The sequence below is a fragment of the Dromaius novaehollandiae genome, chromosome 3 (assembly GCF_036370855.1).
Source record: "Dromaius novaehollandiae isolate bDroNov1 chromosome 3, bDroNov1.hap1, whole genome shotgun sequence".
Lineage (NCBI taxonomy): Eukaryota > Metazoa > Chordata > Aves > Casuariiformes > Dromaiidae > Dromaius > Dromaius novaehollandiae.
Window position 1 is genome coordinate 94253688 of NC_088100.1, and position 14952 is coordinate 94268639.

Below are 14952 nucleotides of genomic sequence, written 5' to 3' on the forward strand. Positions count from 1 at the left end.
CTTCATAAATTTGTTTGATTGTACAGTAGATCTCTACATATATGCTGGAGAAAGAAGGAAGAAGCAGAAAGTCGCATCCAAAGCTTGCAATGAAACATCAAACTCTTATGACTACAGAAAGCATGAGCAAAGGCTTCCTCTGTATTTGACAGCCATACACAGCATGACATCCCCTCATCACAGCATTGCATTTGCAACCCTGTGATGTGGACACACAGGTCCTGTGTGAAGCCACAGGTCATCCCTTTGCCCTTTCGATCAAGCCCAAGTACAAATGAGTGCTTCTGCTGGCCACCTATGCATGCCTGAAAAATTGCAAGGTTTTGAACGCCTTGCTGGAGAACTCTCCCAATCTTGCAGATGTCATACAGATGTACTAAAGCACAGTAAACACGAGCTGCATCCAGCAGGGTTTGCAGGCAGCATGGCTATGACTTCAGTGCACAAGATGTGTGCTCTAGCACCAGCTCAACTTATATAAACCCCCTTTTCCCAGGTGCTTTGATTTCAGCATTTAATTTTTTGAACCAGTGCAGTGCAGTCTGTTTTTTCCTAAAAAGGGATATTCATCTTGCAGTATATGGAGCACATGGCCTCTTGCCTGATTTCTATAGCCCTTTTTCTTCTGGGACAGCCAAGTGGCAGGTAAAACACTGAGTGCAACAGAAGCCATCTCACTCTGTACCTGTGCAATATATCAGCATGGCCAGAAATGGCTGGGGTGAAAGGGAAAGTATCACAGTGTAAGACCCTTCTCTCAGGGCCCAAATAAGGAAGGTGATGTGCCCATCCCAGACACCACTGTGTGAATGGTGAGTAATGGCTATCCACACCTACTCAATAATCATGATGTCTGGAGGGATTATGGGCCTTCCTGATAACACATGAATAAGCTGATGTTAAAGACACCCTCCTACTATTTGCAGGTAACAATAGTACTTCACTAATAAGCACAGTCAGCTCATATCTCAGAGCTATTGTCTAGAAGTTGGCTTCGAAAGCAGGTAGAAATTCCTGGATACGGTTTTTCATGCTTTTCTTTGAAACTGGGAAAACTTTCTTCAAAGGAGAGCTGATTAGAAATAGGCCTATACTGACATGGTCTTAATCCAGCTTTGACTACAAACAACAGAATAGGAAAACAAACCAGTCTATCCCAGATCCTGTATCAGGATGTTAAAGAGGACACATCATATCACTTTAGAAATACATGCTATTACAGACAAAGCCACCATTTCTATTTTCCTTTGGCCTCCTTGAACCTCTCATGCCCCTGTTAACAACTGCTGTGGGGTTTAATAAAAGAAATAAAAGATGAATAAAAGAATGAGTAAACGCAGCAGGCCATGTAAGCGACACTCTTAAGCACTGACCAGCTTCAGGAGGCTAACTGCAACAGTAAGGGCTTGAGGATCCCTGCTCCAGAGTCCTTCAACTTTTTTATTGCTTACCAAGAGCTTGCTCATCCCTTCCCTTTTCCTACTCTCCTGTTACTCTTTTCTCCATTGCTATGGTTTCAGTCTGCAGCGTTTCACCAAATTGTTTTCAGCTTGTTAACCATTGACCTGTCCCCATGTTCCACCTCCTCCTGTCTCGTCTTGTCAGCAGCCTTCAGAGATCCACCTGGTAACCTGTCCCTCCGTTGAGAATTTGTCTGTAAAACACAATAATCCTCTTTGAAGCCCATTTGCCAACCCAAATAGTGACTCATCCTCTGTCTCCTGAATGGAATAGGGAGGGGTAGACCTTATATTGATCTTCCAGTTATTAATTTCTGTGCCAGTACTCAGCTCTATATCCTGAATGTGAATACTCACACTACTCTTCTGGCCAAACATTTGGCCAGACTCCTATTCCACTCACACTATCATTTGTCCTAGGAATCCACACATTTGTTGCCCATATAGGCCAGACTGCTGAAGTTGAAGAAGGGTTTGAGAAGATGGAGGAATTCACATTCAGCACATTCAGAAGCTGAGGTTAAGAATCTACAAGGAGTCAGTTTCTATCTCTCTTCTCTGCTCCAGGACCTTTATACCCTCCACTCAGACACAAACACTTACAGCAATTTTCATTCCCACTTGCTCATAAGTCTTCCCTCCCTCTTGCAGAAGCTGAATTCCACTCCAGGAGTATCTGTGCACTCAGGGCATGTGCTACATGCTAGGCAAACTGGGACAGAGAATCCAAAAGAGCCTCTGGGAGCAAGGCTTGCTATGCTTGCCACTGTGAGAAGAAAAGGAGTGCTGTATCTTATGCTACCGGGAGGCATCAGCCCCACCAGCAGCGGCCCCATACCATATGACTCCTTCTTTCAGTCGTGGCGGTAGCATCAACACAGCTGTGCAACAATGAAGCAGCAGCTCGAGCAGCACATGCAGCTGACGCAGAGGACTCCAAGGCATGATACACACCACCTTCCCTGCAGGCCATGGCTTAGGCAAAAGAAGTAGTTGGTTAAATAATCCATCTCTCAACCACATCCTCTCTTTTGGAAATGTACTATCATTTACAATGTTGGCATGGCTTTTGTCTTTACATTTTCCTCCCTCTCCCAGGTCCAGGCTGTAGTCAAATCCTCTTCCGCAACTCAGGAATTTATCCAGCCCTATCCATCACTACAGTCAGCCTCCCTGACCATACTTCTACTCATCCAGCTTGGTCATTGCAGCTTCCCTCTCTGCTCATCTGCCCTCTACTTTCCATCTCATCTACAACTACAACATTTTGGGGCAACTCAATTTCTTTCGCTTGCAGATCAGCCAACATTTCTCCCTGCAAAAGACACCTTGTCAGAAGCTTCTTCCTAACTGCTACTGCACTTCTTGATTCCTGGTCCTAGCTCTCCCTCTTCAGCTCCTGTCCAAGGCTGCTAGTGCAGCTGCAGCTCTGACGGTCAGCCTGCTGCTGCCCTGCCTGGGGTGGGAATCAAGCAGCTGGGAGCCACTAACTACCTCATCCGACCCTTTCTGCTTGTATTCTGCCACCCCCTCAACACACCAGGCAGAGCAGAAAGTGTTGCTGCTCCTTGGCAAACTGGGTGGAGTGCCAGCCCAGCATTAGACTCTGACCTAGATTGCAGATTTGGGGGTGAAAGATTTTATCCTCCTCTAAATATTTCACAGACCTAAGCGCAGTGGACTTAGTACATAATAATAGAAAAGGAAAATATATAAGCAGACACAGATTTAATGCTGGGGGACAGCAGGTTTTAGCACCCCTGAGAGCACTGGTCAGCACAGCAGATGCTCCTATGTAATGTGACAGTTGTGGCTGTGTGAATGCACAGCATCCTGCCTGCCAGCCTGCAAGTCAGAGCAGAGTCCATCCTGCAGTTTACAGACAGCAGCTGGGTAAATGTTTCTCTGAGAAGTTGTTCTAAAAGGCAAGTGGACTGAGCACAAATGCTGCCACTCAATTGTATGGCATAAAGGAAAGCTGTAAGTGCGGACACAGCAGGGGAAACTTTGCCGTGGGTACAACTGTTAACACTTTAAACTTATTTTATAACAGCATCAGACAAATTTGAAACAGCTGCTCTGTATGCTCTTCATTTCCAGCGGCAATGTCTTTTTTTTTTAACTTGCTATAAAAGAAATTGGTGCTGCTGCTGTTTACGAAATTAGCCCAGCTGCACTTAGAACTTCTTTTGACTTTTGATCTTGCTGTAATCACATGGATACCATAAATGGCAAGATCAGGATTTTCTCAGCTGATGTTAGTGCCACAGCCCTGAAAAAGCCAAACTTTGAATACATTATGGAGGGGAGCAGGGGGGGTCAGAAACAGAGAACTGTAGGCTCCCATTTCATATCTTCTTAAGACATTATGTCCCTGAACTACAGAACACTTTCTCATGCAGCTAAGCAATTAAACCTCACTGACACTGTAGCACTTATGAGGGAATTACTGCTCATCTCAGCCATGTTCAGAAATACCAGGTCAGAAGTCAGAGAACTGATAAATCCATTGAGGGGCCTGGAAACATGTTCAGCTCCAGATTCCCTGACCTGACATCTTCAAAGAAGCTGAGGAAAGAGCAAAAATAACTTATATTCAAACAGAAAGCTAGAGCATGCACCTTTCAATCTAAAGAAGACTGAACTAGTTTATATTCATACAAAATCACGGTTTTATTATGCTTGCTGTATATCTGTGCTACAGTAGGATGCAGAAGACCTAGATGTAGACAAGGATCCTTTGCATTATGAAATGCTGAAGAGAAGACAGATAAAGAAAAAAGGAAATATGTGATCTTCCTTTTCATTTAACAACACTTTTTTCACATAAGCTCCTTTTCCAAACAGAAGGACATTTGCAGTGCTTTATGTATTTTTCACCCTTTAATTCATAAACCAAGTAGTTGCATCAAAGATGATTTGGGACTCCATTGTTGAATGAACCTGAACAATGGGGTAGAGGAGGCAGGTCCTGGAGGTTACTAAAGGAGCACCAAGATAAGAGCTTTGAAAGTGGGCATAGACTGCACAGGTTACTACATTGGAAGTTCAGCAATATGAATACTATTACTAGATATTCAGGTGACTTCTTGGGTGACCCTGGGCAGCTTGTTTCACTTTCTGAGGCTGCTTTCCTCTCGGTAAAATTGCTGTAACAATGCTTACCTTTTAAGTGTTTGGTGATCATTGCTAAGAAGAGCTTTCAAAGGCAAAGAATGATCTTTGCTGAGTCTGCTATCCATCATCAGGAAATGCCTAGTGCAATGTGATCATTATTACACATTCATAAGTCTCACAGCTTAGAATAATAATAAAAGTCTAGTTTATTCAGAACATCTGCAGGTTTATTTTTCTATGAATGATTTCAGTATTAGTCACTGTCACATCTGTGTTAGGTCACTGTCCACATCTTTTCTGGTATAGGCATCACCCTTCACTAAATCATGCCTAATGTTTTGATTTTTTTAAAATATTTTGCTTGTCTTTTTTAGATTAGCCTAGAATGTTTTCTTTAATTGCACTGTATTTTTTGTATTTGTGCTCTCCTCAAGGTGCCCTGCATTAAGTAAAAGGCAGGAAGGGGAAGTAGTACATGTGTGAAATAAATAAAAGGATTAATAATAATAGTTGCCTCTGGGTTAGTCATTTCTCTGCAAACAACACGTGGCTGTGTCAAGAGTTTTCACTTTAACCTTGGACCCTCCAACCAACCATTAGTTGCCAAGAAATGCCACTCTTTTAGTCACAGTAACAATAACAACAGCAATTTTTCATCTCTAAAAATGGTGTCCAACAAAGATTTTGTTTCCAGCCTGCCCATGAGATGTCAGTATTATTGTTTCCATTTTAGAAAGAGGGAAACTGAGGCATGGGAAGATTTAAAATAACCAGGAATAGATTTAAAGTCCTGATTCCAAAGTCTGTGCTGTAACTATTTACATTTTTCTTTTACAGTTCAAATGTATGTTTGTTTTAAAAAAGCATAGCTATGAAGACCTTCTATTCTACATGACTCAGAAGTTGATAATTTGCGGCTGGTTCTATTGTTTTGCTTCGTCAACCCACCCAACACCAAGAGCCAAGATGAACTTGTTTGCCTTCTTTAATCTAGAGATTTTCTCCAGGCAGCAAAGAAAACTGCAGTCAGATTCATGTAGGCCCAAGCCAGAGGCTAAAGTGAGGGTACTTCTGCTTTTGGATTGCTTGCACTGACACCTAACTTAGACTAAATGAGTAAAGAAATGTTGAGGCATTCAGCTGGATCACACCCTGCTGTGCCAGGTGCATACATGGAGTCAAGCTGTGCTATTCAAATGTAGAAAATGAGGTGAGCTACACATTGAAAAACTGGCATTGAAAGCCTGACAGACTTGGTCCTGATTCAACCGGAAGAACACTTCCCAGTTTCAGGCAGGGTTCAGTTCCTTTTTTGGAGTCACATCTATGATGTCAACTTGCTGCAGATTAACTTCTTCATGGTCTATAGCCTATGCCTCCCAGGCTCTAGCAAATCATCATAATCGCTCACCTTTATAGTTAGCTGTAACTACAGCTCAGACATATCCTCTTTATTGCCCTTTTCCACATACTTATTTTATTTTTCATCCTCAATAGAGGGTTTAACAAGAATGATCTTCCAAAAGAAATGATTTCACTAAAAAAATACCACCTAACTGGAGAGGAATAAAAAGTGGTGATTATTTCAATCATTTCAGGAGTCTCTCTAACAGATTGGCACCACATGAATCACTTTTATCATTTTATGCTAATTTAGATCTCAAGATGAGAAGGAAGATGTGCAATACTTCTGACATTCTCCACCTGCTCCACTTTACGGTTGTGCATATGTATCTCAATCAGGTCATCATGTTTATACCAAAATAAACCACCCCAGAATGTTCTGATTACATACAGGTACAACCTTTGTTAGTGTATTTGAAAAAGGCAGCACTTGAGAAACACTGGTGTTTACTTGTTGCTTCTAGATCAGGTAAAATTGTGTTTTCTGATCCTGAGAGGCCTGTTGCCTCATCTAATCCTGCAATACAACCCCATTGAGAACTAGGCCAAATACCTTAATGAGAAGTAAAAAACAGACATCACTGTGAAGGTATTTTCCTTATTTTACCTTCGTGTTTTTTCTCTTAGAAACATTTCCTTTACTCCTTTTACTAAACGCTGTGTGTCATGTTGGTAAATATCCTCCATTCTTGTTTATAATTTCAAATACGTGCATACAGTTATAAACGCTCCTCAAATGAAATCATCCCCAGGCCACATTGTAACCATTATTATTTTTTTTAATCTGCTGTATTTCAGCTTCTGCAGACTATATTTTGATTGTTCTACTCTGCGTTCTCTTCAGTATGTCTGCAAAAAATGCCCAGAGAAGAGCTGTACATTCTAGCTGCAGAGTCACTAGAGTCTCATTAGGAAGAATTATCACCTTCCATATCTATTTCACAGATTTGAATATATAGCACTAAGATTACATCAGCTGTTTTTGTTGTCATATAATTAAGTGTTGTTCGCTAGCCCTCTTTTGGCATCACTGCTATTCAAGATATTTGTTATATCTGGACCATTTGACAGCTTTCTGCATATGAATATTCCCAACTATATCCTACAAATATCCTGCATAAGTTTCATAAGTGCTGTTTATCCATTTGCCTATGTTGGTCATACATTAGTTTATAAAGCATCCAGGACTTCGACTCTTTGGATGAAAAACATGAGAGAAAATGCCAGTTAGTAATGAAATTCCTCAGGGAGCTGGAGTTCTGGCTCAATAGGAGATCTGTTGGAGGAAAAGCCCACGCATTGGGTGCAGGTTGCAACGCGCTGTTCACAATTGAATTCATTTTGGATCAGCTGAACCAGCTTTCTCCCTGCCAGAGCTCTAAAGAAATATCTCAAATCTGCACTTCCCCTTGCTGCAATGTTGTACTACAAAAACACATTTTCTGGTAGTGGCAAAAGGACCAATATGATTAGAATGAACATGACAAATTCCAAAATGTTACAAGGCTTAGAGATTGTAGATTGAAAGTAATGTGTTAAATTTTCAGGAAACAGTATTGAATGTATACATCGGTAATTTAAATCTTGTGTTGTTTAAACAAAGTTGGAAATACCATAATGATCCACAAACATTACAGAAGTCAGACTTAAGAAAATTCCAAACATAAGGTATTAGAGGAGCAAAGCACATATGCTCCCTCTGATCTGTCCCACAGTAAGCGTGCTATAATCCTAAAGATTTTTTTTCCAACTTACTCCTCCTCGGGGTATCAGTACCAGGCAGAGTTTAGGTTGTTCAGATGTCTTCACCATTATCATGCTTAATTTGTATATACTTCTATTAATAACGTTAGCCCAAAACTCGTGTTTCTAATGTTTAATTTTGGAGTGAATTTCCACAACACAGTAGGGTTTTTTAAATTCTGAATTGCTCCCAGAACTAAATTTTGACATTAAATCCAACGTAATTTTACAAAATGAAGGTTTATTTGAAATGACACAAAAGAGTACTCATCAAGAAAGCCACAGAGAATGCTTCTCCACGACATCCATAACAGTTCGAAGTTAAATCCACATTAACGCCTTATAATAGCTAATAAAGACAAATTAACTAGTTCTCAAACCAGCTTTAAAAAGAAAAAAAAAAAAGCCAGGCTATACTGCTCATCTGAGGGGAGTTTACAGACTCTTGTAGCAGTAGCATAGGTAGCCAGAACATAAGAGAATTTCAATTTACAGATGACTTACTGGTTTGAGGGCCTGAGTGAAGGAGGCTGGCGTGCTCAGTAAGCGGCGCCAAGAGGCAGCCGGCACGCTGAGTGCCAGGGCGGCCCCCAGCTGTTGCACTCGTTCGTCCCCCAGGGCGCAGGCCCTGCCTCTCCCCCGCGGGGCTCCTACCGGCCGTAGCGCGAGCGCGTCCAACACCGCCGCCGAGGGAGGGCGACGGGGGGGGGGGGGGGGGGGGTAGTTGAGCTGGTGACGTCATAAGGGCCCACTTACCGCAACGGCCAGGCGGAAGAACCGTTAACGGCCAGAGCGAGCACCAACGGGGCTCTTCAAAAGCAGCCCGCTAACGTGATGTCCATTCATTTCAACATATAAAAAAAAGTTTCAAGCACGTGGGTATATATTCCATTGCTATTTTCTTTGCTCTGAATAAGTTTGATATCAAAGTTAAAAGCTTGTTGGCAGAATTAAATGTTCACAAAGACCTAGGTAGTCTGAGCTTGGTAAGGACATATGTTATTTCCAGTGTAAAGCAGCTCTGGCTTTAAGTGCAAAGAAAACTCACCCAAGTATAAAATGGGCATGAGCACATCAAGAATACGTTGAAATTCCACCTTCGTTATTACCACACTAGTATTTTTCCACATAGCACTCTTCATTCAGGGATCACAAAGCAATTTCTAGCAGAGGGGTCAGTATTATTTCCACTTCACAGAAAAAATGGAGGTACAGCAAGTGTAAGACTAACTTGCTCAAGGCCGCTTGCTAAACCCATGCCAGAAATACAGTCCCTGTTACTCCACTCTCAAGTCCAGAGACTAGAAACTCCCCTCTCCTCCCCCGAGAGTCGAGGGACATGAGTGCTGCGGCCAATAACTGCCTCCATAAAGTGCCTGTTGTACACTTCTCCACTCACCATAGCTTACCTCTTGCACGTCCCTCTCTCTCTGGGGACAAATCACAAGGAGCACGACAGCCTTCCTTCTACCAGCTTCAGTCAGCCCTCAGCCCAGTTTTCTCACGCAATGACTGCTGCTTACCGCGGGCAAAGAAAAACTCAACATAGAGCCCTAATCGATTTTATTTTGCACAGATAAACACCAAAAGATAACGAATACTTACAAAACACCTAGAAAAGAGAAGGCAGAGTGTCTCCCTCAGGGCCCTCTCTTACCTCCGGCCCTCCCTCCCCGCCTGTAGCGGGGAGGACAGGCACGGGAGCAAGTGGAGCCCGCAGGGGGCAAGGCCGGCCCGGCGCCACCGCACTGGGCCCCTCCGGGGTGGTGGCCGCTTCAAGGGAGAAACTCTGAGTGTGCACCGAGCCGGCAGCTCCCAGGAGACACCGACCCAATCTCGGCGAGGCAGCTGCCAGCAAAAAGCCGGATCAGGACTCCGGCAGGCCCCACTCCAGGGATGGAGGGCGCAGACCGACCCGACACGACCCGACCCGTCGAGTCCGGGAAGCACAAGGAAAAGCCCCCGGGGACCCTCTCCCCCACCAACCAACTTCCGCGTTGAAGCCCCTTCGCGCATGCGCGGCAACACCAGGCCGCCCTCTCCCTGTCTTCCCTGGCCGTACCATTATGTGCGTAACGTGTAGGTAGAGGCCAAAGAGGACGGCGCCTCTAGCTTGCTCCGTAGGCCGCACTCTCCCTAAACCTCCTCATGAAGAAGCGCTGTTCCCTTCTCGAGTCTATCGGTGCCTCCTAAACTTGCTTCTCTCCTAAATCCTGCCCCCGATCTCTCTCCGCTCCCCCCCGGGAGTGGACTTTGGTATATGCCACTCCCAGCTGATCCTGTGGTTTGGCGAAACCATCTCGCTCAGGATAGGGGGAGGCCAGACGCCGGAGGGGGGGGGCGCATTGTTGAGTCAGGGGCAGGGAGGCGGGGGCGGGCGCGCGCGCCCCGCCGCGGCAGCGGGGTCGTCACAAGAGCCGGCGGGTGGGAGAGGCCGCCGCGGGGAGCTTCGCCGCCTCCTGCTTCCTCGCCGCGGGCCCGGGCTCATAGGGCGCGGCTGCCCCTCTCCCGCGCCCTCCCCGCCGCCGCCGCCCCAGTGGTCGCGCCCGGCTCCAGCTGACCGGCCTGGAATCCCGGCTCGGAGCCCCGCGCCCCCCCGCCCCGCGCCCCTGCCGCCGCCCCACGCACTGGCCCCACCATGGGAGACGCCGGCAGCGAGCGCAGCAAGGCGCCCAGCCTGCCGCCGCGCTGCCCCTGCGGCTTCTGGGGGTAAGCGAGGCTCGGGGGCGAGGAGGGGGCTGGGCTGGAGCCGGCACGGCCCGGCGCGGCGGGGGGGTGGGGGCGGGCGGCGAGGGGCTGTGGCGGGCGGGGGCCGGGCCTGGCGACCGGGGCGCCGGGCCAGGTCGGTGCTCTGGGCCCGGGCCTGTCGCTGGGGCCGAGCCAGCCGCTCGCCCCGGGGCGGGGGCGGCCGTTGGCCCTGCCTGGCGGACCGGGGGGGGGGGTGTGCCCGTTAGGGGAGAGGGTGTCCCCGGCCCGTGGCGGGGCGGCCGTATCCCGGGGAGGCCCCGCGGGGCGGCGGTGGCTCCTGATTTAGAGGCACCAGGTGACTGCGGGGGGGGGGGGGTGGGCTGCGTTGCCCCCGGGCGTGCTCCCCTCCCCCCCCCCCCGGGGGCCCGGCCTGGCCGTGGGCGGCGGCCCGCGGCCTCCCCCGCCGCGCGGGCACCTCGGTGGCGGCCTTCCCGTCGCCTCCGGAGGCGCAGGCTCGGTCGCTTCCCCAAACGCGCAGATTTCCTGGAGCAGCCGCCTCTGGTTTGGGTTGTGGGGTGGCTGCGCTCCGGGGCCGGCCTGTGGCTCCTCGCAGGCACTCGGTGAGTAACGCGGGCCCCGCGCAGCCTGGCTTGATTTAGTCCAGCGCAGCGCCTGACACATCCCCGTGCTGCGCGGGGAGCAGAGAGCTCTCGCAGTTGTTTGTGCGATCCAGTGCAAGTCAGGATAACTGATGAAGAAAAAAGATTTTTTTCCTTTGTCATTAGCCTTTCTCCGCTCTACAAAGTCAGGGAGGTTCGTAACAGGTATGGTCTTTGCTAGCTGTTGGCTGATCTTGTTTTAGAGAGAAGGAAGTAGGGTTATTCCTGTTTGGCAAAGGCAAAAAAAATTAAGCCTGCCTGTGTTAAAATACTTTCATCTCTAGGGTCATGTCTCCTGAAGATGTTTTTTTTTTTTTTTTTTAAATCAGATGTATCATGGCAGATGGTGTACTGGCAGAGACACATGTTCCTAAAACGCCTTTAGTGTATATCGCAGAAACATTAGTCCCTAACATTTATGAAATGTTCAGAGAACATGTGCCTAAGTGGACGTGTGAGGGCCCACCTGAGATCCACCTTTGTCTGGGAGGGTGCCTTGTTGGGATGTATGTCATACAACTGAAGATACTCTGTGGGAGCGGGCAGTGAGAGGGAAGAGATGTAATAAGAGTGATTTAGTGATGTCACTGTACAATAGTCTACATTTGCTTGTCTTGTTGGAGTGGCAGGGTTTTAAATGAAATCGCGTTTGTGAGTTATGACAGAAGCCTGAACTGCAAGAAATGCCATGGCCCTGTTGGGAGTGATCTTACAAGACATGCTGTTAAATATACAGTAATTTTTTTGTTTTGTTTGTTTTGTTTATTTTTGCTTTGCTAGGCTCCTGTATCTGGGCCTGGTATTTTCTGTAATGTAATGGAAAACGAGTTGCTACTCTCTCTAATGTAGTATACTGACTTCTGTAACATGATACTGATGTGAAGGGAGAATCAGAAAATTGAAAGTAAACTTTCTTCAGGCTGAACTTTTTAGCTAGTTCCATGTATTGTGTTAATGAGAAGAAAATCTGCTGTTTCGTGTTTGAGGATCTGCTTAATGGTGACAGGAGACTCTCAAGGAAACCCATTGCCTTTAAAGTTGACTTTTTTTTTTTTTAACACGTTTGCCTTCCACAAACAGCTATCAAAATGTTATTTTCTTGCTCCTTTTTTTCCTGGGGTGTCATCCATGCAGTAGTATTTCTTCTAAGATATTGACAGACAGCCTTGTGAAAAGAGCTCATTTTCTTAACCTATACAGTGGATATGTTAATCCATTTCTCTGTAACTGTACATCTGGTACCTTTCAATACACAATGGCAAACTAATTTTTTTTCCAGTGAAAATAAAGACATAATCATGGTTTGTTTATATGTATATTTCTTGGTCCTGAAGAAACCTAAGTATCTTGTTTATCCTTATTTACTTAGGCCTTGCTAGTACTTGAAAAGATCTGCCAGTAAAACTGTGTAGATGTGTCCTTCAAGTGAAGCTGCAACGGTAGGAGTTCTAGTCTAGTTCTGTAACAGCTTTCTGAAGAGTAAGTTATGCTTGCAAAAAGTCTTGCATCTGGAGGTGGAATTCAGCTGCTCTAGGTAATGTCAGCTAGGGTTATGTCAGCAACGTGTCTTAAAGAAGCCTAAGTCTTACCAGTGACTTTTGTGTCACTTTCATGTCACTTTAATGTGTCTGTCAAGTCACATTTTGGAGTAACAGGGCCACATTTGCCCTTTATCTGCAAGGCATTTAGGGCTATGAAAAGTTCCAGAGCCTGTAACTTAGCATAGTGATTTGTACAAAATTTGTAACTAAAGTCATGTAGAGGAACTGTGTTGCTTGGTGTTTACCTGTCCCCATCAGCCCAACGATTGAGAATTCTTTCAAGGTTGGTCTTGAGTCTGAACCATGTAGTAGGTAACAATATTCAATGTGAATGGGTCAAACAGTAGGGTCCAAGTACATCTTTGTGAAATATAAAAGCTTTTTTTTTTTTCCTTGGTTTATGTAATGCTTAGCAGTACCATTTATAGTAAGATGAATATTTTTTGCAGTAATCAACAAGCACAGGAAATATTAAGGAAAATACTGAAAGAAGCATTAAAAGTGAAGTGAGCTATGGCTCTCAGGGCTAAAATTTGCCTATAGGTGAACAATGGTAAAGTAGCTGCTGAAATGCACATTGGTAAAGCTGATCTGCAAAGAGATTAGTAGAGAGAACTGTATGTACTACTGCATTAAAGTTTGAGAGGTTCTTTTAAACTGCTTGTTTTCATATTGGAAATCCAGAGCCTGTAGGCTGTAAGAATCTCTAGTGACTGGAAGACTACTAAACTCTTGATGTTTCAAGATCTAAGAGACTGGAAAATGAATAACTGAAAAAAGGGAATTTTTTAGCAAGACTTCAGAACTTCTGAAACATCTGTTTAAGGTCAACAGCTAACGTTTTCTTACTTTTTGTTGAAGATCACAAAAGCCATCCTGAAAACTTCTAAGGCCATCAAGCAAAAGCTTCCTTTAAGACTGTCCAGCTTGTCATTTTTCATCAAATGAAGCTTCAGTGGAGCACCGAGATGACTTTTGTACTTTATAAAATCGTTTCACATACCCAAATAATCTAAATTGGGAAACCTCATCTGTGCTCATTTTTTAATGGAAAAGTCACACAGCTTATTGTTTGGAAATATTTTTGCACGACTTTCATCCTATTTTTATATCTTAAACTTAAGTCGGTACAAGTATCTCAGTTTTTTTCTTGAGATAGTTTCAGTGTACAGAGGTTGGAAAGGGTGCAGTATGCAAGTAGTGATTTGGGGTTAATTCATTTAGAGTACGAGTTGTGCTTAACTTCTCGTTCTTACATTCTGCAATAATTCTTCTGCTTTTCCTGATTAGCAGATCATGTCTTTTTTTTTTTTTCTTTTTCCTTCAATCTGCAATTTGCTGAAACCTGTTTTACTTTATGGCATATATGAAATACTCAGCTCTAAAATAACAAATACATGAAAGTATTACTGTATGTATGTATTCCAGTTAAGCCATTTTGCTTATTAGAGATTACACATAATCCTTTAATCAACTTGATGTTGGCAGGTACCCACTGGCTTTTAAAGGCCTCCACAAAGGTTTTATTTGTGTATAGCTCATCAAAGGGCTGGGGCTTTTACTGTTAAACAATTATATGCATAGGTGAGAGTTGTAAGCTAAAATACCACTTGGCTAGTAGAATCATATATACTGGGAAGAGAGACGTCGGAGAGGGTAATACTTTTAGAATTCTGTTTGTGCTGTAGTGAATGCTGCTTGTTTTTCTTATGATTCAGGCTGATACCATGCCATTGCATTCAGTACCGTAGAACCAGAGAAGAAGGAAATATGTTAATGGACATAAAACAAATGAATTCCATTCTTGAAATGGTGGCAGCCAGCAGGAAGTTGATTGAAAACACAGTATGATTAGTTTCATCTCATCTTATTTCTGGCAACTATAAGGTACTGTAGTCAGCTAAAGCTGATGGCAATACTGTTTGAGAACATGCCAGCAGGGGTTTTGCAGGATGTTACCATTTATCCTGCCTTTCTTTGACACTGCATGCATCATATACGTGATGAGACATTGTGCCTCGAGCATTCTGTGCTGGCCCAATCCAGAGTTTATTTCTGAGTCTGGATTTTCCAGTTACTTATATATCACCAGGTCTCTACCATGCCAGTCTGTCTCTTTTCTCAATTCTGTTTACTAAAATTAAACATCTGATCAAATGGCGAATCATTTAACATAAGTGTGATTAGTTTGGGACTATATATCACCAAAGCTTGCTTTTTGCTTCTAAACAAATACTGACTAAATATATATATATGTGTGTCATTAAGAAGCCTCCTCTTTGGCTAGTCCTTTCCTTCTTTTTTTGATGATTGCAGCTGTTCAGTCTGTGTGAACTCTCA

General features: G+C 44.6%; 1 protein-coding gene across 3 annotated transcripts in view; it reads left to right on the top strand.

The window, feature by feature from the left end:
• The first annotated feature begins 10259 nt into the window (after positions 1–10259).
• The window catches only part of ZFAND3 (zinc finger AN1-type containing 3), a 152302-nt gene continuing 147609 nt past the window's right edge, over positions 10260–14952 (top strand). Inside the window, exon 1 of one of the 3 annotated variants that reach the window (XM_064509528.1) lies at positions 10260–10433. In XM_064509528.1, the coding sequence (XP_064365598.1) occupies positions 10363–10433 (71 nt within the window). In that variant the 5' untranslated portion in view covers positions 10260–10362. Of the gene's footprint in view, positions 10434–10654; positions 10768–14952 lie in introns of those variants that run through there. The other 2 variants (XM_064509529.1, XM_064509530.1) reach the window with 2 other exon arrangements.